This window comes from Phragmites australis, chromosome 8 (assembly GCF_958298935.1).
Source record: "Phragmites australis chromosome 8, lpPhrAust1.1, whole genome shotgun sequence".
NCBI lineage: Eukaryota > Viridiplantae > Streptophyta > Magnoliopsida > Poales > Poaceae > Phragmites > Phragmites australis.
Window position 1 is genome coordinate 29,259,764 of NC_084928.1, and position 27,968 is coordinate 29,287,731.

Here is a 27,968-nt window from a genome sequence, read left to right on the forward strand (position 1 = left end):
AAAAATCTCTAGAAGTGCTTAGAAGAAGTCAACATGCATCAACTTATACTAGATGGTCTGGCTCGGCGGAAACGGCCCAGTCCGACACAGCCAGTCCAAAAATGCTCCAGTCCAATAGTCACTATCCAGTACAGTACTCCTAGTGGTCGGGCCGGCATCTGGATCAAGCGCCGCCATGGCAACGTCGTCTTGCCAACAAGACTATTCCTCTACTACAGTAGAGAGCAAGCAAAAAAAGACGTTTCAGTCGGCACCGCCATTTCTAGTTGCTTCCCCCTCCTCTCCAGCTGCCTCTCCGACGCCAGAGAGGGAGGGGAAACATGTTATGTTGCTTCTTATGTATATATTTTCCTAGTTTGTTAGATCTGAGTAGTTAGATGCTAGATTTGCCCATGGTTGGGTGTTTGTTATGGGCTTTTGTCTCCCTCTTTCTCTTCCCTGGTGATGGTAGCCTCAGTGGTGCTATCGTGTTGCAGGGGCTCATCGCCAGTGCTGTAGTCTAGGTGGAGGGTTTCTTCCTAGGCTTTTGGTCCCGATAGTCTTCTTCGTCCGCTCCGGCAATGGTCTGCGGAATTGTTTCCTCCTTGACTTCTCCGACAACGGCGACGGCGACGACGTCTTCTCCAGCGAGGGTCGAGGGAGTATGTCTGCTGGTTGCGATTGGGGGGAAGTTCTTCATCCCCTTTGCTACAGTGTGTTGTTCTGTTGGTCATTTTGGCGCGCGGTCCGATGGCATTGATGCTTGTTCTAGGCCTCCATCTTTGTTGAGGGTGGAGGTGCTAGTGGTCGTCTGCCTCTCCCAGATTGGGCATGGAGGTGCCTTTGTTCATTCATCGGGAATATGTGCTTCGAGCAGTGGCTCTAGGGTACTGGATACTGTGCCCTCTTCGTTAATGCCGGGAGGAAGAGAATGGAGAGTGTTCCCTGCTGTGGTCGACCTGGGCTATTCTATGCTTGCTCGGCTACTGGCGGACCATACGGTCGACAGGCGGTGGCCTTTGGAGTGGAGGGTGAATGCGAGGAGGCCCCTGTTGTCTCTTCTGTATTTTCTTTCTTTTACAGGGTGCTGCATGTAATTTGGGGATGTACTGTCTTGTCTTTTTAATATACAACGACGCTGTCGTGGCCTGCGCGCGCAAGATGTCCAGCTTCGGGCTCGTGTCGTCGCAGACACAATACTTCCTAGCTAAGATGCTCTCGGACGGGGAGTTGGTGCGCACCGTGTGCTAGGAAAGATCAATCAGCATGATTTGGGGATCGTAACCGGAAGTAGGTTCACTTCATTTTTTAATCGATGAAGTCTTTTCTCCCTCCTAAAAATGAAAGATCCAGGTTAAATTGGCCTTCCAAAAAAAGCGCCGCCACGGCATTTCCCCGACACGGTCAGCTGCTCGATTCCACCCCTAGAAAATTATGCGGTTCACGGTTTGCCGATTCAAGTCGTAGGCGAGTCGTCAGCGGAGTGTGCTCGTTTTGACTCCTGGCGTCTTTCGGAATCAAACGAGGCGGCTGGTGCGCCGCCTTCAGCGCGCCTGTTCGATATATATACACCTCGCCGCGCCGCTCCCTGCTTCATCACCTCGCAGCTGCACACGAGGTCTACACACGCCCACAGCTAGCTCACCACGGCTACTCTTTTCACGTTTTCCATCAATGGCGGGAGCGTGATCCAGCTCGGTCAGGTCCCTGGCGGCTCTCCTCTCGGCGTTCTTCTTCCTGCCGGGGCCGATGCAACCCGCACGCGGCCGGCACGAGGGGGCGCCGGCGAGCAGGATCGACGGCCGGGCCGTCGACCAGGGGGTCGCCTACGCGCTCATGCTCGTCGCGCTCCTTGTCACCTACATCCTCCACTAGGCTTATTTATTTCGCTGCGGGCTCCATCTTGAGTAACGTATATTCTGTCGCAGAGTAAGTGTAAATTGGTCGATTGGAGCTCTTAGCCTTGCATTTTTTTTTCCCGCTTTCCTTCTTTCGATGCATGTATGCATGTAGCCTGGAGAAAAAAGCCTAGTGCGTCACTCCGCTGTGCATGGGCTCGTGTTGCGGATATCGAGGATCTGTTCTGTTGTAACCTTTATGTTTCAGTCCATGGGGCTTCCAGTTGCATGTGGCTGAGAAGTTTGAGCCCTCTATCGACAAAATTGTGAATGGTATTCGTCTCACCCATGTGGCTGGTCTAGACCGTGACTTTGTAAAAGTTGATTCTCCCAAAATTGATTATGGATTGGATTTTGATATACGTGATACCCTAGTGGATAGTCTTAAAATATCATCCATCAGAATGCACAAAAGCCGATCTAAATTAGCTAGTGGATTTTAACATAAATATATCGGTTTTCAAGATAGGCTATTTCTTTCAACTTCTTGATTCTAGGTGAAGGAATCCAGAATCAAAAGCTATAACAAATATCCTCATTGAGGCCTATTTGGTTACTGCCTTTGAAACACCAAACCAATTCACAGGCAATGTCAATTTACGAGCAAATTAAAATTGGATTATGTCAATTTACATGGAAACCTAAATTCTGGTAATGAGAAAATGTTCTTTGAATTGTGGCAAACCAATTGGACTTTGTAAAAGTTGATTCTCCCAAAATTGATTATAGATTGGATTTTGATATACGTGATACCCTAGTGGATAGCCTTAAAATATCATCCATCAGAATCCACAAAACAGATCTAGATCAGCGAGTGGATTCTAACAAAATATATCGGTTTTCAAGGTAGGCTTATTTCTTTCAACTTCTTGATTCTAGGTGAAGGTATCTAGAATCAAAAGCTACAACAAACATGTCCTCGTTGACGCTATTTGGTTACTGCCCTTGAAACACCAAACCAATTCACGGGCAATGTCAATTTACGAGCAAATCAAAATTGGATTATGTCAATTTACATGGAAACCTAAATTCTGGTAATGAGAAAATGTTCTTTGAATTGTGGCAAACCAAGCTTTGGCTGAGGAAATTTGTGGGCGAGCACTCCGATTGCCTACGTTGGTGTCGGATTTTATTGGGTCAACGTGGGTGCAGCCAAATTCCATTCGCAGTACCACGAGCCCCCGGTTCAGACACCTTCAGTAACCAAGACTGAATTCAATTCATAGATAACTATAGCAGTCACAAGCGGATAAAAGTGTCTGAACATGTCTGATCGCTCGAACTCTGTACTTGTCGATCACCTTCTTCAGTGAAATATAATAGCAGCAGCATTCCAACGAATCCCCTGGAAAACAACTGGACGAAAGCTGGTACGCAAAGAAGCAACCCAAATTTTTTTTTAGAGAAAACGTTTCATCAAAATTGCTACCGTAAAGACGGGTAACCAGCAGAGGCAGTAAATCAGAGAACTCGTAATCAGGGCAAGCAAAGAGTATGAAATCTGGAACCAGGTGTACCAAATCTTGACTACTTGTCATTACCATGAGACTTTGCAACAAATCCGCACGAAGTTTCTAGAAATCACTGCACATGCCCTACAGATTCACATCCCCATCTATGATCCAAAATCAGTGACCACAACACAAACTACACATTTGATTGACCACCGATTCACACAAACTAAGCCGCCAGGATTCAAATCAGCGCCGATCATCACTTGCCGCCGGCCGCCAGGGGCGCGCCGACCGCCTTGCCGCGGAGCTTGACCTCGAGCGCGCGCTCCATCTTGGCGAGCACGGCCTGCACGGGCGCGGCCTTGCCGCTGTCGTACTCCTGCACTACCTGCGCGCGCTCGTTGATGCGCTTCGCCAGCTCCGCCTGGCTCCACCCCTTCGCCACGCGCGCCTTCTGGATCGCCGCTCGCACCTCCGCCGCCACCCGCTCCACCGCCGCCGGTTCCGTCGTCTCGTCCAGCTTCCTCGCGGGCGCGGACGCCGCCGCCGCCGCGGAGGAGTGCTTGTTCGTGCCCGCCGCCGCCTTCCGCACCGTCTCCACGGGCGCTCCCGAGCGAAGCGCCTGGTTCACCGCCTTCGTCGACTTGAGGTCGGAGGCCTTCGGCTTCGTCCGCCGCAGCACCACCGGCTCCCAGTCCTGGGTGATGTTGCCACTCAGCCTCCCCGTCGGCATCTCTCTCTCTCTCTCGTATTTGTGATATTTCTGGCGGGCGAGAGGGGGTGGAGCCTTGGAGCCTTGGAGGCATATATTTATTGACTAGAGGGTGGTAATGGCGGTCGGGAAGGTTCCTGAAAGGGGAGGCTCGTGTGTTCTAGAAGGTCCCGTAGGGGTACGGCTGCATCTGAGCCGTTGGGTTTTTGCAGGACAGGGCTGCGGATGGGTTACAGAGACTTGGGTGCCACGGAAAACGGAATCTCTTCCCCGGTCGAAGTATCGGCGCCCACGGAAAGGCGAGGATATTTGAAGACTACTTTTGCTGCTCACGCGCTCTTGGATTACTATGACCAGAAATGCTTCATCGGGAACTAAGGTATGAGCGATTGCAAGGACACCAAAACGGGTTTTCCTGACTTTTGCAAGATCGTTTGCACGTTTTTCGACATCAAATTGGTTTATAAATTTGTGTTATAACCTTTTTTTTTGCGACGAATCGTATTATAACTTGTATCAGTGATTTTGAATTTTATTAGGAACTTTTTCTAGGTTCATACAATACATACTAGTCAAAAAACACTTATAAATGGTTTGATTCTATATTATTGATTTTTTTAACATCGGATCTTCTTTTCGAAGCCAGGATGTGTGAGACGAGAGGCTCAGCCTCCGATCGGCTTCCTTCATTTTTGGAGGTTTGTCCTTAGGCTACAGAACCATTCACCTGTATTATTGATTTAATTACACTTTCGATGCACGCCATAGCTTTTATGTTAATTAGTCTTATAAATTTGTTCTAAAAATATTAATTATTCCTACACTGTCAAATGGAAAACACATACAATAAGCGTAATATGTAGTTTTCTTAGTTACCACAATATTAAAGTGTTTCTTAAATTCCCACAATGGGTGCTAAGAAAGCTTAGGCAAATGTACCCTGGAAAATAAGTGTGTTCTATATCCATGTAAAATTTCAAGAATAAATTCAATTCAATACCATCAAGAATAAAAGACAAATTGTTAGTGTAACAATGTACATGTACCGTTGCATTTACAATTCTTCTCTACAAATATTTTGCACAATAGTTTAAAAAAACTAGTACATATATTTTTTCTATCTTATAATCTTTGCGTGAGTGTTTGCGCGCTCCGCCTTGCTAAGTTCACGTGTGAACTGTTTATAAAACTTAATTCATCATTTTCAGTATAATAACACCTAGTTCTCCTATGTATTAAAGAAAAGCAAGCGAGATTGAATTTGTTTCTCAAACTTTGCGAGCATATATACCATGCACTAACATCGTTAAAATACGTTTCAAAAACTGTACAGCTATTTTTAAAAATACTTTTGAAGAACTTGTACATATGTCTTGGAGATTTTGCACAATTTTGAAAAGTTAACTCGTAGTGTTGCTACAGTAACTTAGCAACCAGGTCATCTAAAGTCAAACACAGACCCACCAATCCTCGTCAGAACCCCGCCCGCTTCCCGAGACCCGTTTACCCGCAAGTTCGTTACCTGTCTTCTCCTTCCCTCTCTCCCACTGTCCCACAGTCCCACTCGCGATCCTGCGCGCCCCTCCCTTCCCTCCGCCACACTCCCCGTTCTCACATCCGCGCCGTCACCGCCGCCTCCGACGTCGCAATGGTAAGGCCCCTTCCCCTCGCCACCAGCCACCCCGCGCGCTTGGCCCGCCTCAGCGCCTGGTCTGGCTCGCTTCGCGTGAAATGCTAGATCCGGATGCAAGCCTGTCCCGTATGGCCTAGCTGGATCCCGCTACTGTTCGCCGAGCCGAGATCCGCGGCTGGACCAATGGATTCATGCGTGGATCTAGGGCTCTGACGTGTTCTGTGCTTGTGCGTATACTGACCGGTTCATTTCATTTGTGTTTGTTTTTGTCGGTTGTTGTTGATGGGCATGATGAGGCAGCCGCTCCGCTTAGAGATTAAGGTAATTTCGGGATTGCCTGGTTAGGTCCGGTTAATTTTGCATTGTTTCTGTTGTAATTGTTGGCGTTGTTTCTCTGACGGGTTTGTGTTTGACTGGATCAGAGGAAGCTCGCACAGAGGTCGGAGAGGGTCAAGTCCGTGGATTTGCATCCCACGGAACCATGGTAAGTCTGCTGGGTGTTTGTTGTCTTAGCCGTGAAGATGTACTGGTTTTTTTTTAAAGATGGATGTACTGTGCATTTGAGCTACCGGAATGTTGGATTCTTTGACTAATGGGTTTCTGTTCAATTCAGGATCATGTCAAGTCTTTATTCTGGCAGCGTCTGCATCTGGAACTACCAAACACAGGTAGGCCGCTCTTATAATTCTCAAAATTAGTTGTTTGTGTGGTCTGGCTAGTAAGATGAAGCTCTTCACCAACTAGTTAATTCGATGCATTTGTTAGTTCATGAGTGGACGTTTGCTATCTACAATATATCTAAGGAAAAGATCAGATGTTGTGCAGTGCTTAGTGAGAACTTAAGAATAATAAATTGTCAGCCTCTTATCAGCCTTTCATATATACTTTGATAGTGGATAATTTTGTGATATGTCAATAATAATGAACTGTCATGTAAGAAATCACCGTAAATTCTAGATGGCAAACAAAATGAAGTCCTTTAATCTTTTTACATGCTGCACACAACCCAATTAGGAAGATCATACTTGTTACTTGTATTTGTGGGTCTAAAGACTGTAGTAATGTTCTCCTTAAGATGAGAACTACTTGCATGCAAGGAATTTGTGAGGAAGTTCTAAACAGAAGGTAAGGCCTAACAATTCATTTTGAGAAATAGAAACATAGGGTTATTGCCTATTGGTTCTGTAGCAACTTATCAGTTACTTCCTATGATTCCAAATGTAAGTTGTTTAGGACATTGACATGGTCTCCAATGTGACATTTTGACTAGTGATTTCTATGAAAATATATTATTTCAAATAAAAAGAATTATATAACGTGAAAGTATTTTTTATGATGAATCCAGTAATATCAATTTTATGTTCTCAATCTACATACTTATTTATATACTACAACAACAACAACAACAATAACAACAACAACAACAAAGCCTTTTAGTCCCCAACAAGTTGGGGTAGGCTACAATTATTTATATACTGATGGTCAAATTTTAAAAAAGTTTGACCAACACATATCCAAAAGCGACTTACATTTGGAATTAGAGGGAATATCATGGATGTACAAATGCATGCAAAACCAACTCAGCTAGTATAGCCGGGTCCGGTTGGGTTGTTTGTTTTGGGTGTATTAGTTCTTTAGTGGGTGCTGAATGGACTGATACTGTTTAGGTAGTGTTACCATAGGATACAACTCGCGATATCCGAAGGGATTTAGGGAATTCTGAGGTGGTTCATCAGTGATCAGTCAAAGCTGGGAAACTCTACCAGATACTGGGTGATGTCCGGTGCCCTTTAGCAGTGATCAGATGATCTCTTCTGGTGGCTGACAGAGATGTGGTGAATTTTCAATGCAAGTATTGTGGAGTAGAATACTATATGTGAATGCAGAGATGGGCTCGTTGAGTCAACAAGACAGCCTTGCACATAGTTTTTGTTTTGGTCACACCATCCAGTAGAAAAGGAGTTTGATAACGGAATTTCAATGTCTACTTTTCAGTCTTTTTCTCGCAGCTGTCAAGCTGAAATATTATATGGTTTTGCACATATGATGTAAAATTTGAACTAATTAAGCTGTGTTATTTTATTGCCAGACAATGGTGAAATCATTTGAAGTCAGTGAGTTACCAGGCAAGCTTTCTCACTTTACTGTTTACATTTCATCGTGTATGCCATTGTGCCATTATGCTAATGTGACCATGTTAATTGCAGTTCGTTCTTCTAAATTCATTGCACGGAAGCAATGGGTTGTGGCTGGTGCTGATGACATGTTTATCCGTGTGTATAACTATAATACAATGGATAAGGTCAAGGTGTTCGAAGCTCACACTGATTACATCAGGTGTGTGGCTGTTCACCCAACCCTGCCTTATGTGTTGTCATCGTCAGATGACATGCTGATAAAACTTTGGGACTGGGATAAGGGCTGGATGTGTACCCACATCTTTGAGGGGCACTCTCACTATGTCATGCAAGTCACCTTTAACCCAAAGGACACAAATACTTTTGCCAGTGCTTCTCTTGATCGTACTGTAAAGGTATACCTCTTTCCGTTTGATTTTTGTTTCACTTTCCTCTTTCATGAGCCATAGCAAGCAGTTTCCTGTACTTGAATTTTCAGATCTGGAGTCTTGGTTCTCCTGATCCGAACTTCACATTGGATGGTCATTCAAAAGGCGTGAACTGTGTCGATTACTTCACTGGTGGTGATCGGCCATATCTAATTACAGGCTCTGATGATCAAACTGCGAAGGTGTGGCATCCTCATTTAGCGATGCACCTCTGAGCATTTAGGAGTTAGGATATTGTTATCATGCATTAATTCTTTTATTTGAAACAGGTTTGGGATTACCAAACAAAGAGCTGTGTTCAGACACTTGAAGGCCATGCCCATAATGTGTCTGCTGTATGTTTCCATCCCGAGCTTCCAATAATAATGACAGGTTCAGAGGACGGAACTGTTCGCCTATGGCACTCCACTACCTACAGGTACTTCTGTTGGTTCTGTTGGTCTTGTGATACTCCATCTATGTGTTTACTTCTTCATATAAACGGTGTTCTTGCATTCTCATCTCTATCCAGAAGTTGTGGCCAAACTGAATCTAACCAAAACTCTCCTGGTCAGGCTCAGCAAAGTGTTGTCATTAAATAAACAGGCTAGTATAATGCTACTTGTGTAATACATCAGTTCATAATTTGAAGAAAAACCACCTTGTCCCTTTCTGACCATGGAATGCAGTTAGAATTTCTCAGCCACATTGAAAACTGCAACCAAACATTAGAAAATAGAGTGAACTTTGGTATGTACAAATGATAATAGTTGATCTATAGTAACAAGCAGAGTCACAGATTTAGATTTGTAAAATTTCTGGGACATTCACAGGTTTCAATAACTGGGTTGGGCACCCCTTACCAGTCCGGTTTTCTTGATTTCAAGTTTTCTCCATGTTTGCTAGGAATTTTCTATAAATTGTGTCTAAAATAACATATCTTGCCAAATACTTCTCAGATCATACAGAACAACAAAAAATGACACTTTTGTTGGGGGGCTAAAAGATAAGCGAGTGTTAACTGGCCGCCTGGCCGGTTCCTGCCAGTTTTTATACCCTGATTACAAGTATACTTGCCATTTAACTTTTCTTATGTATGTTTAAGGATGTTTTTGTCATTGCTGGTATGAAGAGTGATCGTCGTATTGTTACAGTACGTGATATTTGCCCCCCTGATGATTTTCCATGCTATCTAAGATCAGATGCAATATTAGAAAACTTATTTGCACCTGGTAGTTGTTTAGTCTGTAAGGTTCAATCAATCATCAATCACAGTTTGTTAAACTCGTTTGCAACTTCTGCGTAGCGGAACGATATCACATTTTGATTCCTTTTGAAATCAGAGGGGAAACTTGTTAACAAGAGTATTTGATGTGACTACAATATTTAAAGGTCTATGATGACACTCTCCCTTGTCTTGTGACCTTGTTCTTCCCATGTCTGGATTCTGGCCCTGTGAATATCATAACATGCAATTTGTGGCAGACCTTGAATTTGAACTCACTCTATGTTTTTGTTGTTCTTAGGTTATGAATTTAGCTTTTCTATTCATATAAACTAGATAGTAAATTGCGGTTGGTGCTCTTGCAGGCTCGAGAACACACTTAACTATGGCCTTGAAAGAGTTTGGGCATTAGGTTATATGAAGGGCTCCAGAAGGTAATGAAGTTTTTCTTTCTACTTTTGTTCTTTTTTTCTCCGAATTCAGAATTGGGCTCTCGATTATATTCAATTTCTGCAGAGTTGTGATTGGATATGATGAAGGAACAATAATGATAAAGATTGGCCGTGAAGAACCTGTTGCTAGCATGGATAGCAGTGGCAAAATCATATGGGCGAAGCACAATGAAATTCAAACTGTTAATATCAAGGCAGTTGGTGCAGACACTGAGGTTGTCTTTGTAAACTGTGTTATGCTGTAAAATGGCTGCTTTCATGAACTAATATATCTACTCTTTAATTTGCTTTTTTTTTGTCAGATCGCAGATGGAGAACGTTTACCACTGGCTGTGAAGGAGCTAGGAAGTTGTGATCTTTACCCACAAGTAGGTTTCTGTTCAATAATAATTGAATTCCTTGTTGAATCACCATTTTTTTGCCCATGGTACAGTAGTTTCGAATAAAGGAGCTTCCTATGTTTCTGCATGGTTTTCCATTGAAGCTAAATACTTTAATGCAGTGAAATGTGTCAATACCTAAGTGAAATTGAACATTTTTTAGCATTTGACTGTTTTTTCTGTTTAGGCTCTGCTTTTCTCTGGAAACTAGATTTTTCTTACCTATTGCTGATTAGTAAAGTTCCTATTATTTATATTGGTGTTCCTGAACCATCCCAAGCAATCAAGGGTATGGAAGTCAGAACTCATATGTTACTTATGAAATTTGGCTTGACGGGGCTAAAAATTGCGCATGATGCTTCTAACAAATATTGGATACTTTGGGTATGTAAGCTTCCTTTTTTATGGAAGCGAGAAGGCATAGGTTTGCACTGAAAACTTTATTTGCTTCTAAATTCCGTTAGCAAAGTAAAAGAATATTGGGAACTAATCCTTTGTGTTCTTTTAGAGTTTACGGCACAATCCAAATGGGAGATTTGTTGTTGTATGTGGAGATGGAGAGTATATAATCTACACAGCGCTGGCATGGAGAAATAGATCCTTTGGGTCTGCTCTTGAAATTGTCTGGTCAATTGACGGAGAATATGCTGTCAGGGAAAGCACGTCAAAAATTAAGTTCTACAGTAAAAATTTTCAGGTTTGCTTTCTATGTAACATGTTTTATGACTGGTTATTTTTATTCTCTTTGTTACTAGTCAGTTCTAGTTTATACTCGAAATTTAGAATGTTTAACCACACTTGAGATATCATAAAAGAGTGCTCTCGGTACTCCGATGCGTTGGGATTGCTGAGTGCCTGAACCTTGTAAACACTCCCATTTTTTATGCCTCGAGAGACTAGATACTATAGACAGCATTGAGTATATGTAATCTGTTTGAAGAATAGCAATTGAGTTGTCATGTGCTGTTACTTATATAGTGAACTCCAAGTTTCGAACTAGGAAAATTTTGTGACTAACATGGAAGAAGAAGAAGAAGCACCCAAAGCCCTTTTTTTATGAAACAATGACACCTAAAACAGAGGCAGCATGCATTTTGATTGAGCGCAGCTGAAGCTAAATGTCAGTTTGGAACACCTTATAGTGCCTATTATATCACATGTGTCTAAATTTTATTATTGTTTCTCAAACATAATCTGATAGGAGAAGTTGTAATTTCAGGAGAGGAAAAGTATAAGACCCACATTCTCTGCAGAACGTATATATGGGGGAGTATTGCTTGCTATGTGTACGAATGACTTCATTTGCTTCTATGACTGGGCAGAGTGCAGGTTGATACGCCGAATTGATGTGATTGTAAAAGTGAGTTGTTTCTTTGCTTAAAGAATGGATATCCATGATGTGTTTTTGTTCTTGTTATGTTGTACACTGCTGGAATTAATTACTTTGCATGTTGCAGAAACTATATTGGGCTGACAGTGGCGATTTGGTAACAATAGCAAGTGATTCATCATTCTACATTTTGAAGTACAATGTGAGTTGATGTTATCACGTGCAGTATATAAATAACTGTTTTTCATTCTTTTGGCCCAGCACATCTTGTATTGTCCCATTTGGGCATATGACAATTTTATCTTTGTAACCTTGTTTATAATTTACTAACACAACTGCAACATGATAACTTCCAGAGGGATTTAGTTTCTTCTCATCTAGATGGAGGGGGCTCAGTTGGTGAGGAAGGTGTGGAAGATGCCTTTGAATTGCTTCATGAGATAAATGAGCGTGTCCGTACCGGGTTATGGGTCGGAGATTGTTTTATATACAATAATTCTTCATGGCGGCTAAATTACTGTGTGGGAGGAGAGGTGAGCACTTAATTTCACCATATCAGTATAATCTTGTGTTTATAACCTTTTTGGTGATTTGGTTTTATGTGCTATCTATTTACCATTCCATTCCATGTGTTACAGGTTACTACAATGTTTCACTTGGATCGGCCGATGTATTTGTTAGGATATCTTGCTAACCAAAGTCGTGTCTATCTTATCGACAAGGAGTTCAAGTAAGTGGTATCCTTATTTACTCTTAATGTTCCTTCATGATGCCCTTTCGTGATGAACTTTTTTGACTAACAATTTTGGTTATTGCAGTGTGGTGGGTTATAGTTTACTACTCAGTTTGATTGAGTACAAAACACTCGTGATGCGTGGAGATTTGGAACGTGCAAATTCTGTTTTACCATCAATACGAAAGGAACAACACAACAGGTGTGCCCCATCCGTCAATTGATTGTAATGGGTGTTACATTGTAGTAACATGATTTACTTATTGTGCCCCAGTTTTTACATGATTTACTTTTGGCTTGCAGTGTGGCACATTTCCTTGAATCACGTGGCATGTTAGAGGAAGCCCTTGAAATAGCAACTGACCCTAATTACAGATTTGACCTAGCTGTGCAGCTTGGTAGTCTGGAAGTTGCAAAGGCATGGTGCAATTTTATTGTTTATCTCTACACCATTGAGGATACATCATCCAAGAAATTATTTCCTTTCATGTGTACCCTCAACTATTTGCGTTGCAGGAAATTGCTGTTGAGGCGCGAAGTGAGTCGAAGTGGAAGCAGTTGGGTGAACTAGCTATGTCCACTGGAAAGGTATATTTGTGCTTAATGCGTATTGTTTACTACATTACTCAATATGCATATTTTTAACGACTATTATGGTCTGATCTGATATATGAGTTGTACTAGTTATTAGTGATGAAGAAAATGAGTAGTAGCAAATACAAGGCAATCTTGATGATTTGTTTGTAGCCTTAAAAATATTTCTCAATAAATCTTGTCTTGAATCAGAATTTTCTGTTAGGTTCAGCTTGTCTTGTTTGTTCTATGGACTAGTATCTTTATAGTTATATGTTTTTTCCCCTTTCTCTAGAATGCAAACATGTGGACTTATACAACTACCTTACATGCCATGTACTGCAGCTCGAGATGGCAGAGGACTGTCTGCTTCAAGCTACAGACCTTAGCGGCTTGCTGCTTCTATATTCATCTCTTGGAGATGCTGAAGGGATCACGAAACTAGCATCCATGGCTAAAGAGAAAGGAAAGAACAATGTTGCTTTTCTTTGCTTGTTTATGCTAGGCAAATTGGAAGAATGCCTTCAATTGTTGGTTGATAGGTATACTTCTGCAATGCATATTGTGCTGTTTAATAAAATCTTGTTTTGGACAACTCTTTCTCACTGCATGCTGACAATTTGGTCATTCCTTGTACAGCAACCGTATTCCGGAAGCAGCATTGATGGCACGATCCTATCTACCAAGCAAAGTTTCTGATATTGTATCAGCATGGAAAAAGGACCTTCAAAAGGTAACTTCCTAATAAATTATTACTTTGCTCATGTTCCTGGTTCCATTACACTCCACATCTTCCCGTAACATTGAAGACTTAAAATGGTGTTGCTTCGTTGTTCTCTTAAGCATAAAAATGTTACCTCAATTTGTAAGAACATATATCTGCATGTTATTTGATATGCATTAGATTGGTGTGATCTGTTCTCCTGGTTTCTGGCTGTTGTTAGTGCCACTTCCTTTCTTATAATATGTACCCTCTGCGATACTGTCAACAACAGGAGTTTTGGGAAACTAAAGCCGTGGGTAGTTTTGTATTAAAGATCGATTTCTGGGTAATGATCACCCTATTTGAGGTGGTAACTGACCGCTTTGGGGTTGTCGAGTATGTAAAATTAGTTGTGAAGACTGAAGACAAAGCAGTATTGTTAAAGTTGTGAAGATAAAGCAACATTATTAAAAGAAAATAGGTCGTACTTGGAGTACTCCTGTATGTATCATACTGTCTTTGATATCACCAAAGACCAATATTGAGATGTAAAAAGAAAAATCAATTTTGGGCTTTGAAATTTCCTAGTACTACACTGACCAGTTTTGGGAAACCTGGTTTGCATTGTTATGGGATGCTGAGAAATCATGCATCATGTTTATGTTCATCAAATCTAATAATTGAGATCCAACATCTATGACACTGAATTCAAAATGGTCGATGTGTTTTCTGCAACTGTGTTCATACAAAAAAGGATATTGCTTCATGGTTTCTTTATTGTGTCAATGCATACACTCTGCTGTCGTTATTCTAGCTATTAGCAACTGTTAGTCCATTAGTTTTTTATTGGTGTTTGTTTATTAGGTGAACTCCAATGCTGCAGAATCTCTGGCAGATCCTGCTGAGTACCCAAACCTGTTTGAAGACTGGCAAATTGCTCTCAATGTAGAAGCTACCCTTGCTCCCAAAAGGTACTTATTCTCCCTTGCAGGAGATAGAGCTTAAATTAATGTATCAAGTTTTCCCTAATATCCTCCCATGCTCCTTCCATATAGATAGACAATCATTAATAATATGCAGTAACAATATAAGGTAAAGGATGGGGTCTCCTCCCCTCCCCTCCCACCCAAGCGGTGGCCCTCTCCCTCCCCACCTTGGTGGCGCCGCCCTCCACAACCTCACGCTAGACTCCACTCTGGACCTAGCGGCCATCTCCCTGACGCCCTCTCCCCTTTCGAAGCTGGCGTCTCCCCTGCTCTCTCCTGTTGCGGAGCCTTTTGTTTCGGCAGGGCGCTCCAAGGAGTTGCGGTGGTTGGACGTCACACCCCTATCCGATGGTCGTAGCCAAGCTCGCTCCCTCGGCCTGGGCTCCTACCGGGACGTCATGGTCACCTCTCCTCCTCGGAAGGCTTTGGCTCCCCCCTCCCCCTCCCCCAACGATGCACACGGCGCCGGCACCAGCGCTTGATTGGCGCGTTGCCACCCCAAAGAAGGCTTGTCCAGTTATCCGCTTCGAGGTTCGCCGTGTTCCTTCGTCGGAGCGTGGTCCAGACGTGGATGGCTGGACCAAGGTGGTGCCTTGGAAGTCTCGCCGGGTTCAAAGTGCTCGGTCGTCGAGGTCGGTTTCGGCGGACCTCAGGGGAAAGTGTTTCAATTGCTTCGCCCTGGATCACCGTGCGGCTGTCTGCCGTTGCCACACCCGCTTCTTCCGCTACCGTGGCCTAGGCCACAAGCCCTGGTGTGCCCCCGGTCTCGCTCTTTGTCGCGTTCCTCGGCTTCAACCATGGAACCTGATGTTGTCTAGGGCGAGCGGCGCTCGGTGTGGCACCATATCTCCCCCCTCGGTGTGGGTACGAGTTCCTCGTCTCAGGCAGATGCGAGCCAAGTTGCACCGGCAGGGATGAAATGTGCCAACAATGAAGATCGTGGGAGAAGGCCGCGTCGGCACCCGCGTCGTCGTCTGGCTTCCTTAGTGGCTGGTGGTTCTGTTCCTCCGGCCCCCTCAGACTCGGATGTGGCTACTGGTGCCTTTTCGGCCTTGGACTGATGCGTGATTGACTGCTCTGATTGCATCGCCCAAGCGGAGGTGTCTCTCAGCAGGGCCGTGTTCTTAACCATCATTGGCTCACGGCTGACAATGTCTTCGCGCGAGGCGGCAGAGGCCATTGCTAACTGCTTTGAGCTTGACGTCAGCTCGCTCTCGATCCATCGCACAAGGCCGAGGACTTCCTCCTCCTGCCAGATGAGCAGACGGTGGGGCGTGTGATCAACTGAGGGTAACCGGTTCATTCTCCGAGCTTCAGCATGATGATTAAGCCTTGGACACGTCCCACCCATGCGACTGGCATCTCTTTGCCATTGCGGGTTGACCTATCCGTAACTGGTGTACTGGCCCATGCATGGGAGCTCTCGACGGCGGAGCAGTTGCTGAGTTCCTGTTGCTGGATTCAAGGCCTCCACCCGACCACGGCCGATTGTTCAGATCTTTCTGTGTTTCGGCTCACTGCATGGACCTCCGACTTGGAGTGCATCCCATCCCAGAAGCAGCTTAGCATCATCGAGCCGGATTTTCAGGGATTCGTGGAGGGTCCTCCGGTGAAGAGGTCCTTGGCATACAACATCGTCATCCTCATAATAGATGTGATGGATTTTTCTTTGCCGTTAGAACCACCGTCATCGTCGGAGGCTGAGGACGACCGTAGAATTCGACGTCGTGTCCAGCATGCAAGCGAGTCCCATTCTTCCGGGGGAGGTGCAGCCAATTCTGCTGACAAAGGAGTCGTTGCTCCCGGCAGTGATGCTCAAGGCAGCCATGGGGGGGCCCTTGCGGGGTTTTGTCTTGGACGTTGGCAGACACGGCACAGACAGGGCCCACTGCTTCGCCGGCTCCCATGCCCATACATGGCTTCGGGACCATAACAGTTCAAGTTTCCCAAGGCGATTTACTGTCGGTGGTGGTCGAAGTGCTCCCAGTCTCTACTCACGAGGGGCTGGTGGTTCTCGATTAACCCTCGTTGCTACCACAAGTTGGTGATGGCGCACCTTCCCCGATGGTGGGCGCCGACCTCCTAGTTAATGCACACGATGAACTCGAGAGTTCTCTTTCCTGGACGCCAGCACGCGTGGGGGATCTTTTGGCTCCCAGTCCGCAGGTTCGAGAGGCGGCCGAGGTCATAGTGATCGATGGGGATGTGGCCTTAGCTATCAACCAAGTTCTGGCTCCCTCGTCTCTCGTGCGCGCAACTGCCCTCAGCTAGAAGTCAACACACCGATTCATTTTTCTACTACTGGGCGGGACTCTGGGCTTTCTATAGTCCCTCGCTCGGCTGGGCCTGCTGAATTTGACCGCTTCTGTCTCGAGATGTGCTCGGTGGTCTACTCGCGCCAGGCCAGCAAACAAAAAACGTCGAAGCCTCTACGCCATCATCTCCTACGATGTTCATGAACAATCACTAAACCAATGGAGGCGGTGCTGGTAGCCCCAGCCATTCGCAAGAGACGGGCTAAGGTGCTCCCACAGGATTTTGTTCCTAGACAGAGCGGCCGTATCGCCAACAGGAACTCGGCCGCTCCCAGTGACCAGCAAGCTACTTCCTAAGTCATGTGCCCTCTTGGTTTCTTAGATGCCTCAACGACGAAGCTCTGGAAAATTATGCACAGGTGTTCCGTGACGCCTCAACGACGAAGCTCTGGAAAATTATGCACGGGTGTTCCGCACGCTGCTGAGTCATGTTCACATTGAAGTACTAGCGGCACTGTTTGGATGGACTACTGCTCCCGTAGCTTAGGCGTAGTTGGCCGAGGCCGCCGTTGCCGCTATCTAGTCAGAGGTAGTTCTTGGTCGTTTCCTTCTAGAGTGTATCAACGAATAGTGCTAAAGTTCTCATTTGGAATGCTTGTGGCCTGAACTATAAAGCAAGGCAGGACGTGGTGCGTGGTGTTGTGGATTCTTGCCGCATGGACATTGTATGTATATAGGAAACTAAATTGGCCTATATCTCTGTGCGTGATGCCCTCTCTATTCTAGGCTCCACCTTCGACAGCTTTGCTTTCCTTCTGGTGGCCGAAACAAGGGGAGGTATTCTTGTGGTATCGAAAGGAGACTCTTATGTGGCTGAAGCTCATCGTGTTGAGGCACTCGATGTCTGTCAAGTTCAATTTGGTGGTCGATGATCCCGCTTGGTGGTTCACGGGCGTGTATGGTCTGCAACATGATGATGAAAAATTGGTTTTCTGCAGGAGATGAGGGACATTCAAGCTCTCTGCGCTGGTCCTTGGATTCTCGTCAGGGATTTCAATTTGATTTATCAAGTTGAGGACAAGAACAACACAAACATCAACAGAGCAATGATGGGTCGTTTCTGCCGTGTTGTCAATGATCTTGAGCTGAAAGAATCACTCTAATTGGTCGCCGGTATACATGGTCAAACAAACGCGAAGCTCCCACTCTGGTCAAGCTTGATAGAGTGCTTTGTACGGCTGATTGGGAATTAATTTACCCGGATTGCTTTTTGCAAAGCCATGCAGCTGAAATGTCTGACCAATGCCCTCTAATTTTTGGTCTCAGAGGTGGGGTGCGAGGGAAACGGAGATTTCACTTTGAGAGTTTTTGGACTAAGTTGGAGGGTTTTCACGAAGCGGTCGCTGCTTGTTGGGAGGAGCCGATGGATGCTACTTGCCCGGTTGAGAGGCTCTCGATTAAGTTCAAGAGACTTTCTCGGGCCTTGCAATCCGCTGGTCACCGGCGAGTTGGACTTGTAAAACAACAACTAATGCTCGTTAGAGAGGTGCTGCACCGCATTGAGATTGCGCAAGACTCGTCCACTCACTAGTGATGAAGCTTGGCTTAGGGGTGAGCTAGGACGTCATTGTCTTGTGCTCGTTTCTCTCAAGCAGACAATCGCTCGCCTACGCTCTCGCATTGGTTGGTTGGCGGAAGGCGATGCTAACACCTCCTTGTTCCATCTCCAAGCTAGTTTTCGGAAGAGGAAAATTTTCATTGTCAAGCTCCAAAAGGGAGACCATATCATGACTGCTCAAGAGGACAAGCAGCAAGTGGTTCTTGATTTTTATGAAGCCCTTCTTGGTACAGCTAAACCAAGAACATATACTCTTTATCTCAATTTTTTTCACGGGATGCTATGGATCTCTCTTCCTTGGACACCCCTCACCGAAGATGAAGTGTGGGCTTCTATCTTGGACCTACCTTGTGATAAGGCTCACAGTCCTGATGGCTACATGGGTCGCTTTTATCGCTCATGTTGGAATGTGATCAAGTTCGACATTATGGCAACTCTTCTCACTTTACAAATTGGAGATGGGAGAAAGATGGGGCTTCTCAATTCAGCTTTTCTGACCTTATTGCCCAAGAAGGTGGATGCTATTCATGCTAAGGACTTCTGGTCGATAAGCCTTATCCATAGCTTCGCTGAACTTGTGGCTAAAATTATGGCTAATCGGCTTGCACCACGGCTAGCCATTATTGTTTCCTCTAACCAGAGTGCGTTTGTTCGGGGGAGGTGTATTCATGATAATTACATTTTGGTGCAGCAAACGGTGAAGCTTCTCCACCGCCAACGTGAGTCTCGATTATTCTTCAAACTTGATATCTCGAAGGCTTTTGACACAGTTTCTTGGGCTTTTCTTATGGAGGTTCTTTCTCATTTGGGATTCGGTCGTATGTGGTGCAACCTAGTTTGCATTTTGCTCTCTTTGGCAACCACCCGTGTGCTATTAAACGGTGAGCCCGGGGAAGTGATAAAGCATCGGCGAGGCTCATGGCAAGGGGGCCTCCCCCCCCCCCCCTGTTCCTATTGGTGATGGATGTGTTTAACATCTTCTTGAAAGCAAGTGAATTGGGTCTCTTGCAGCCTATCACCACCCGTGTGTCAAGCCAGCAGATGTCATTATATGCGGATGAGGTTGTCCTGTTTCTTCGTCCAACACACAATGAGCTGTAGCTCACCAAAGACATTCTTTCTCATTTCGAGGATGCGTTGGGGCTCCGCACCAACTTGCAAAAATGTTTTACGGTTTCTATCCGCTGTCAAGATCGGGAACTTTGAAGTGATTGATGCATCCTTGCCTTGTGGGAAGTCTGAGCTCCCCTATAATTATCTGGGACTACTCGTCTCGGATAAGAAGCTCCGTAAGGCTAATTTGCTACCATGGATTGATAAGGTGTCGGACAAACTGCCTAGTTGGAAAGCGGTGCTCATGAACAGGGTTGGGCGCACCATTTTAGTTCGATTTGTGCTTACTGCCATTCCGGTATACATCTTGATCGCTTTGGATATGCCAAAGTGGGCCATTAGAGCTATCAACAAGATTCGTCGCGGTTTTCTTTGGAATGGGAGAAAACATGCCAATGGTGGAAATTGTCTTGTTGCATGGACTAAGTATGTCGTCCGCTGGAGTTAGGAGGGGTGGGCATTCATAACTTGGAAATGCTAGGCTGGGCGCTTCGTATGAGGTGGCTTTGGTTCATGAAAACACAACCGGATCGTCCATGGGCCGGTCTCCAGCTACCGGTTCACATCAGTTCCACTGCCATGTTTGCCATTTCGGTTACTACTTAGGTCGGGAATGGCCACAATATGTTGTTCTGGTCGGATCGTTGGGTTCACTATCACCCGCTGTTGGAGATGGCGTCGACCTTGGTTGCTGCAGTACCTAAGTGCATCACCAACATGCGGACGGTGGTCCAAGCCCTGCACGATCGCCGGTGGGTGCAGGATATCTGTGGCGGTCTATCATCGAGTCCTTGCAGGTTTGGGATGCCATGGAGGTCGATTTGCTACCAGATGAGGATGATCTCCAGGTTTGGACGCACAGGCACGGGACAATTCTCCACAAGGTCTGCCTACAAGGCATTCTTCTCGGGTTCGATCGGCTCCGAACCTTGGAAGAGATTGTGGCGATTGTGGGCTCCGCTGAAGTGCAAGATTTTCTTATGGCTTGCAGTCCGCAACCGGTGCTGGACCTTCGACCGCTTAGCTCGTCGCAGTCTGCCCCACTCGGATCGCTGACCGCTTTGTGATCAAGAGGATGAGACCGTTCAGCACCTACTTACTAACTGCATGTTTGCAAGAGAAATTTGGTTGAGGATTCTTTCCAGAGTTGGCCTGGCCTCACTCACACCAAACCAGGAGGATACGATGTTTGCGGAATGGTAGCGTAAGGCCCACCGGCAACTGGAGAAACAACACCGGAAAGGGTTCAACTCCCTTGTCATCTTAGGTGTGTGATGAATTTGGAAACACCGTAACGATTGTGTTTTCAGTGGAGAAGCTCCAAGAGTTTAAGTGGCCCTCCAGGAGATTGCTAATGAGATTAATCTTTGGTGTTTAGCAGGCGTGGGGGCTCAGAGCCCAATGGCCGGTTTAGGGTCAAGTGTTGGTCGAGTTTTTTGTTCAGTGGCGTGTTTGTAATCGTTGCACGCTATTAGGGGGGGGGGGGGTTGTGTTGTGTTCGGGTGGTGTTGGGTCCCGTAACGGGGGTACGTCTGTACTAGTCTGCTTCTTTTCTCTTTAATACAAAGATACGCAGCTCTCCTGCATGTTCGAGAAAAAAATATAAGGTAATCCGGCAATCTGCAATGTTGTTTTGTACTATTTTGTTATTTGCTTTGATATGTATTCATGCTTGCTATGCTGGAGAGCAAAGTAATAGATTAGCATAAACTCATGCAAGAATTATGCTTTGTTAGTTAAAATCCTTAAGATTGATCCTTCAGCATTGTTTACCACACTCATTGCCGCTTCCTTTGGTGATTATTCTCATGCTGAATTGCAATATTTGGAATGAAGATTAGTATTTAACGGTTAAAAAGCAATTTTAGTTGGACACTATTTGAATTTTTCTACCAAAGATTGTTGACTGATTACTGAAGAATTAGATTCACTGTTAAATCGTCCGTGGAAGAGCGTGCCAAAGGCTGATTTAAGAACAGACTTCTTGATCTTGGAGTAAATTTGACAACATGTATAACAACTTGTAAGATGGGTTTAGCTAGGTAAAAAACTTGACAATCACTCAAATGAGTCATAAAAAATATTTAAGTAGTGCATGTTGAGTAAAAAGCGCACAATATGGCACATCCACACACGCATGGTACTGATTTGAAGTCCACCACAACATTAGACGTGGAAGGCTACTCCCACCTGACCTCTCCAGTCTCCCCCATCATCCTCCATGGTTCCCTTGGATATTGTAGCTTCGGTGCTTAGTTATTGGGATCGTGGAACGATGCAGCCATCCTTGTCCTGTGAACTTTGTCCCAGAACGCGGGTCAAGGTCGATGTGAGACACAGATTGGGTTGCCGCCGGGTTGCCGCCGGGACATGAATGGTACGCAAGTTAGAAGGCAACAACGTAGCTTGCGTGGGAGAGGAGCATAGCTTTGGTTGCACAGTCCGCATTCTCCGGCAAAATTGAGGGCAACACAGAGATGATGCTGACGAGGGCTTCCCAAATTGCTAGCCGCTGGTGCAAGGTGGTGGCTCGTGGTAAGCGATCTGTGTTAGCGGTAGAGGTTCTCTGGGGCTGTTTGGTTGCTGCCCTCGTCGAGAGGTGCCTGAGCCTGAGCAAGCCGGAGAGGTGCCTGAGAGGTGTTTGGTTGCTACCTTGAGCACCTCTCAGGCTCAGGCTCAGGCGTCCGATTTTGGACGCTTGAGACTCGCGTCTCTGAAGCGCTCCATGCCTGGGTCAATGCGGCGCTGCTTCCATTGCTGCCTCCGTCGACGGCACAACGAGAGGTCGCTACTGCATCACCACGCAGTTGCCTGAGTCTCCATGATGTCGCGACGACACAACGAGAGCTTGCGGAGGTGCCTGAGCCCGACGCTGTAGGGTGCTGCGTTGCTCGCCAATGATGACCCCACGACCAACCGCCCCAAAGGTGATCCCCAGCTCCTGCAGCTCCTTAGCCTCCCTGTTGGCCGACCTCACCACCGGCGAGCTCCAATTCATAGGCAACCGCTGCCACCACCAAGAAGAAGAGGCCCCAACTCGTCCGGTCCGCCGCCACCACCAAGAAGCAACCCCATCCATCGGCGTCCTGGTCGCAAGCCTCCTCACCGGTGACGGCAGCTATTGGAGTCATTGAGATCCAAATCGTGGTACTATTCCCCTTTCCCAAACCGCCCCCAATCCGTGAAATCGGCCACCAAAATCCCGTAGTATCTCTCAAATTGATCATTCCATAACCTTCTTCACCTCCTAGCAGTTCCGTTTTGGTGCTCTCCGCCTCCTCTCTGGCCCAGCCTCGCCGCCGGCGTGCTCCTCCGAACAGGTCTGAGCTAACAGTGAAAACATGTTTGGTCCTTCCGCGTATTCTCAACCACAAAGCGCATTTTCAGTTTTCCGCTTTGTTCTCAGGCACAAGATAGCAATCAAACAAGAAGGGGTTATCCATGCTTGAGCAGGCAGATGCATCGCACGTCTCAGGAATGGTTCAGGCAGCTACTTTCATCAGGCATGGAGCCGAGGGCAGCAACCAAACATGCCCTCTGTGCCTTAGTGGGAGAAGAGGGGGAAAGGCAGACGTGGGCAGGCGGCGGCGTGGCGACTTGTGCTTGAGTTCAGTCGTGGAGGGTTAGGGCATGATAAGTGAATGTGGGCTTTGGGCTTTGGCAGTGGGAAGAGAGAAGGGATTGTTCCATCCTTGTTCGGTTAGGCTGGGCCAAAACAATCCATTGCCCTTTTTCTTTTTCTTCTTTTTTTTTAGTTTTCTGCAGCTTTTGTGTAGTTTATCAAATTTTTTTTTGTTTGGGCTGAGTGGGGTAGTGGCTCAATTATCCTCATATTCCTTCTTTTTTTACATATACGCGCTATATTTCCAACATATGTACTACAACCTATTGTAGCATCCCGGGTCATCGTCCCAAAAAATCTTGGTTCACGTTCCACGTTCCGTACCATCATCCCCAAGAGGTATACTCCCCATTGTATCGCATTTTTTGGTATGTGGCGTACCGCCTTTGGCGTCCCCATTCCTCGACCCCATGGTCCCTGGAACCTGGTGACTAAGCTTTGGTGCAGTCACCGTGGCACCTCATCTTAGCCACTTACCCAGCCAGGGTTCTCATGGACAGGGAGATCTAGGCAGGGTGGCTGGCAAGGTGATGTATGGAGAGGATGCACAGGTGAAGCGCTGACAGTGGCAGCAACAAATTAAGTCACCAATGCTTTTGTGGTAGGCAGAGAGGAGAATGGGAGAGATGGAGAGAGCTGGAGGAATGAGAGTAGTTTTTGTTCCTTTCCTTTTTCTTTTTGTAAAAGGATAGACTGAGCACAACCATGTTGCATCTCATTTAGTTCCATGCTTGCCTTCCTCTTCTATGGTGTGCGATTTTGAATCATCTTGTACCACTTAAACTAGTTTTATTATTCATTTGAGCAAAGTTTTATGACTTGCACACAATCACCCCTCAAGTTTTTTTACCTGTGGTGCAATTTACTCAAATGTAATATGGGTTACGGGAACATTTGGACAAATGCTTTGTTAGATATACTTCTTTCCTTCTAATTTTTATCCTGACAATTATTGAATAGGGGTATCTATCCACCTGCTGAGGAATACATAACTTACACGGAGAGGTCCAATGAAAGCCTTGTGGAAGCTTTCAAAAGTATGAATGTACAAGAAGAGGTACCAAGTGAGAATGGAGATCCTGCTCATGAGGTATTACACTTAAACAGGATGTTTTAGCTGTTGATTCTTCCCATAGTTGATAGCATCATCTATGTTAGACATGATCTCATAATTATATTTTTTGGGTGTGGTGGTGGTGAGGGAGGGGGGTTGACAATGGTTTTGGATGGGTTCCAATCTTTTGATTATCCCCCTAGAATGATAGGAGCAACAGGTACCAATATAGAAACATATATGCATAAACTTTCTGCTGTCTTTTATCATTTGTACTGCTTCTGGTATTGCTCCTCTGGTTTTATTGCATGACTTTGACACCAAATGAACTTCAACAGGTTATTGAGGATGATGGAGTTGAGGAAAGTCAAGAGGATGCCGTTGAAGTTGAAGCCGATGATTCAACAGATGGTGTTCTTGTGAATGGGAATGATGGTGAGGAACACTGGGGTATGAACAATGAAGGAACTTCATCAGCATAAAAGCAGTAGTTATGCAAGTGTACAGTCCAAAATCTTCTTAGTCTAGTCTTTTTTATCCTAAACCTACCAAAAATATTTAGATTAACTATCTGGAGAATGGTGCTAGTGTCTCCATTCTGCACACAGTAGTATCCTGAGTCACTTGACCACGGGCGGATCCAGGAGGGGTGCTGGGGGAGGGGGGGCTGCCGCACCCCCTGCCAGCATGCTGCCAGCATGCAGCTCCTTTAGGGAGAGAAGGTGATGTAGGAGGAGAGGGAAGAAGGAGAGGAAAAAAGAGCAAAGGAAGGAGAGGAAAAAGAGCAAAGGAGGTGGATGAAGGAGATCAGCACCCCCCTTGAGCCTCCGCTGGCTCCACCCCTGCTTGACCACACCCTTTATCACTAGACTGCGTACATACTAGGGCACATATGGGTTAGAAATCCTATTCACGAGAAGAACTTGATATAGATATTTTGATACCTGATATAATAATTCAAAACATGGGTTGGAAATCTTATTTTTATAATGATATCAATATTTAGGTACCTGGTATGAATATTCATAAAAATCATTCTACGGCAGTGAATTGATTTATCAGCTGGGCCCAGTATCAAGTAATTAGTAATCTAGTTGATTTTGGGAAGAGGTGTATAGTTCTTTTCACTAGGTTAGTCCTAGATATGTGCACTTCTTGATGATCCCACCGTGATCTGCACTAATTTTAGAGAAAGCACAAGGTTTCAATCTGTTTTTTTGAAGCCAACACAAACTCAGCGAGTTTCATTGAAAACTGAATGTTGACAATGGTTATGTTAGGTTTGTTTCTAGACAGGATGCTGCATGGCTTCACTCATTTTGAAAATCCAAAAGGGATGGTCTACCCGGCTCTATAACGATCAACCTTGCCACTAAAAATTGGTGCATTAAGAATATTGAAATATTGAATTAGATTTTACAAGGTTGTAATGTTATATTCATTGGAGTTATTATATTGAAAAGATAGTGTTTTGTATATGACTATATTTGCTGTAAAAAAAACTGTGCTCAATCATGGATAGTAGACACTAAGATGAACTCAATTAAACAAATGTAATATTTACACAGTGAATCATTTCATTCTTTTTAATTATTCCTTGTCGACTCTGAGCAATTTGAGTTGTTGATGCAAATAATTTGATTCGTCTCAAAGCCTTTTGTCAACTAATGGTTAACCTTTCTCTCTTTTTTTTTTCTTACTGCTACTTTGATTTTTTTTCAGTGCTAACTCCTGATCAATAGCAGAGGTATTACGACAGCTTCCTGCAGCAGCAGCAGTTTTTTTTTTTTTTTTTTGTAAAGGTTAGTATCAACATTATACAAGTCACAGAAAAATTAAATGATTAGAGAATATTGGTTCTCATATCCTTAAATGAATTCAAGTAGTATGATGTTTTTGTATATTCGTTTGGTATGCCCATGATCCTTGTATTCGAAACGAAATTTCTATCCCCAAGCCAGGGTGGACATTCATAACAGTTTTTCCCGGCATAAATTGTGGATTAAAAATATTATTCTCACTATTGTAGGTTACCACCTGTTGTTCAGACACGAGACAGACATGTAAAAGCAGTTCCTCTCCATTTGTACCGAGGATTTAGGAACAGTCTTGGACGATTAATCAGCACTTGGTCAAGTGTCATATAACAAATTTTGCAATTCGATTCTTTTGGGGGGCTTTTGGAAGCTTTACAGCTTTGTAGATTCGGGGTATGTTATAGATGGTCCTACCCTTTATATGTTTACTGTATGTGAAGATACTGCATTCTTTGAGGTTGGAATTCGTTTGTGGACGGAATTTCTGTACCCAGTGGTACATGTAATAGTTGTGTTTTGGTTCAATAATCGTCTCATATTTGTTCCCCCACAGTCAGTGACCTGTACAATTTGTTACATTTTTCTTCAATATTGGAAGTAGTTACTCGGTAACTTTGTTTTGTATGTAAAGGTTTGGCTGTATAGACTAGTTTTATATCCCCAAGCAATGTGCCCCTCGAATTCTGACATCATACTTTTGTTGTATTTTGCTCCTTAGCTGCAGATGCATTATGTACTGGCGAATGGTGCCATAGAATCTGCAGAATGTGCTGTCCCCATGGGTAAACCAACATGCTTCGTGAATGAATTTAAAAAAACGCGCACCTCTCGGGATGCCTGTTTACTTGTAGATAAAACTTGCTTAAGGAAAACACCGTCTGTTATTCAAGAGAACAAGTGCGGTGAGGGAATCATGACAAAAAAGTTGTTGAACAACGCATGCAACACAAGCACCCTGGACTTATCCCTTTTGAAATAGTTTTGGATCTGGGCAGAAAGAGCACGATTTCTAGCTACAAATTGGTAGACCAAGACAGGGAGGGGTGTCGTAGCATCTAGATCTTTAGATAAATAGTAAGTATTTTAGTAATTAATGATAATTATACTATTGTGACTAAAAACTTAGTTCATAATGATAATTGAGTATTTTTAGCCCCTAAGTTGATTATGTGGACGATAATTATACTATTGTGACTAAAAACTTAGTTCATAATGATAATTGAGTATTTTTAGCCCCTAAGTTGATTATATGGACGATCAAAGGATTTGTGCATCAAAATTAAGGATTTTCTAGTTTAGAGTAGTGTAGGTTATTTTTACTTAGTTTTTTGACTGTACTATAAAGAGGGGCTAAAAGTAGTAGCTTGACCCAGTGAGTCTACACTTGGTTTGATGCACACGTGTGAAATTCTAGTACTATGTAGCTCATAGAAGCTCATAGGTGACATGTCGAGAAGCTAGAACTCAAGAAACTTTGAATTGGACGAGCTCAGAGAAAATTTACCCTACCTGATGATCTGATCTATGTGAAGTAATCTCACTGGAGCATATGGTTATCTCAAGACAGAAAACACTCTAGATGCACCGGATGCTCCGATAAACAAAGTGATGTAATCACCAGATGATTTTCTAGGTGACACGTGGCCAAAATTGTTAGAAGTGTTACACCAGATAGTCTGGTGTTAATGTGGTGACAACACCAGTCTGTTTTTAGCAGAAAGGGCATTGCCAGGAAACAGTTCACCGGATTATCCGGTGATGCAATGATGATTGCATCGGACTAATTATTCCAGAGGCAATTTCAAGGCAAGAATTTTGAACCTCAGATCACTAGAGGGTCCGGTGAAGATGGTGTGTATACCAGACCAATTCTTACAGAGAACAAT

At 44.6% G+C, this 27,968-nt stretch overlaps 3 protein-coding genes across 11 annotated transcripts; 2 read left to right on the forward strand and 1 right to left on the reverse strand.

Annotated features, from left to right (window-relative positions):
- Positions 1-3,391: 3,391 nt before the first annotated feature.
- On the reverse strand, positions 3,392-4,111 carry LOC133926941 (multiprotein-bridging factor 1c-like). Its single transcript, XM_062373119.1, has one exon. The coding sequence runs from the start codon at positions 4,062-4,064 to the stop codon at positions 3,591-3,593; it is 474 nt and encodes a 157-aa protein (XP_062229103.1). The 5' UTR covers positions 4,065-4,111; the 3' UTR covers positions 3,392-3,590.
- A 1,406-nt stretch (positions 4,112-5,517) lies between these two features.
- LOC133926943 (coatomer subunit beta'-2-like) lies at positions 5,518-26,712 on the forward strand. 8 transcript variants are annotated; one of them, XM_062373121.1, is made up of 26 exons: positions 5,518-5,694; positions 5,977-5,997; positions 6,099-6,160; positions 6,290-6,344; positions 7,766-7,802; positions 7,884-8,209; positions 8,293-8,424; positions 8,512-8,660; positions 9,812-9,880; positions 9,963-10,113; positions 10,201-10,266; positions 10,787-10,975; positions 11,498-11,638; positions 11,736-11,810; positions 11,965-12,141; positions 12,247-12,338; positions 12,427-12,543; positions 12,645-12,759; positions 12,858-12,929; positions 13,260-13,456; positions 13,554-13,647; positions 14,482-14,588; positions 24,172-24,301; positions 24,604-24,715; positions 25,988-26,067; positions 26,295-26,712. In XM_062373121.1, exons 1-25 carry the CDS (start codon positions 5,692-5,694, stop codon positions 26,005-26,007), a joined length of 2,709 nt encoding a protein of 902 aa, XP_062229105.1. In that variant the 5' UTR covers positions 5,518-5,691; the 3' UTR covers positions 26,008-26,067; positions 26,295-26,712. The 8 variants fall into 8 exon arrangements, with proteins under 8 accessions (XP_062229105.1, XP_062229106.1, XP_062229107.1 ...); XM_062373122.1 differs by having other exon boundaries at positions 24,604-24,700; XM_062373120.1 differs by having other exon boundaries at positions 5,523-5,694; positions 24,604-24,766.
- On the forward strand, positions 21,799-23,525 carry LOC133926944 (uncharacterized). Of its 2 annotated transcripts, none has more exons than XM_062373129.1 (4): positions 21,799-22,516; positions 22,590-22,736; positions 22,841-22,909; positions 22,996-23,525. In XM_062373129.1, exons 1-4 carry the CDS (start codon positions 22,487-22,489, stop codon positions 23,194-23,196), a joined length of 447 nt encoding a protein of 148 aa, XP_062229113.1. In that variant the 5' UTR covers positions 21,799-22,486; the 3' UTR covers positions 23,197-23,525. The 2 variants fall into 2 exon arrangements, with proteins under 2 accessions (XP_062229113.1, XP_062229114.1); XM_062373130.1 differs by having other exon boundaries at positions 22,844-22,909.
- Positions 26,713-27,968: the final 1,256 nt, after the last annotated feature.

Bases quoted from the DNA above. Each gene is read 5' to 3' on its own strand.
- LOC133926941 (XM_062373119.1), bottom strand. From the start codon at position 4,064: ATGCCGACGGGGAGGCTGAGTGGCAACATCACCCAGGACTGGGAGCCG.
- LOC133926944 (XM_062373129.1), top strand. From the start codon at position 22,487: ATGATGACCCCACGACCAACCGCCCCAAAG. The intron at 22,517-22,589 runs GTGATCCCCAGC...TCCAATTCATAG, and splicing joins CACGACCAACCGCCCCAAAG to GCAACCGCTGCCACCACCAA. The intron at 22,910-22,995 runs GTCTGAGCTAAC...CTTTGTTCTCAG, and splicing joins CGGCGTGCTCCTCCGAACAG to GCACAAGATAGCAATCAAAC.
- LOC133926943 (XM_062373120.1), top strand. The intron at 5,998-6,098 runs GTAATTTCGGGA...TGACTGGATCAG, and splicing joins CGCTCCGCTTAGAGATTAAG to AGGAAGCTCGCACAGAGGTC. The intron at 10,976-11,497 runs GTTTGCTTTCTA...TTGTAATTTCAG, and splicing joins TCTACAGTAAAAATTTTCAG to GAGAGGAAAAGTATAAGACC.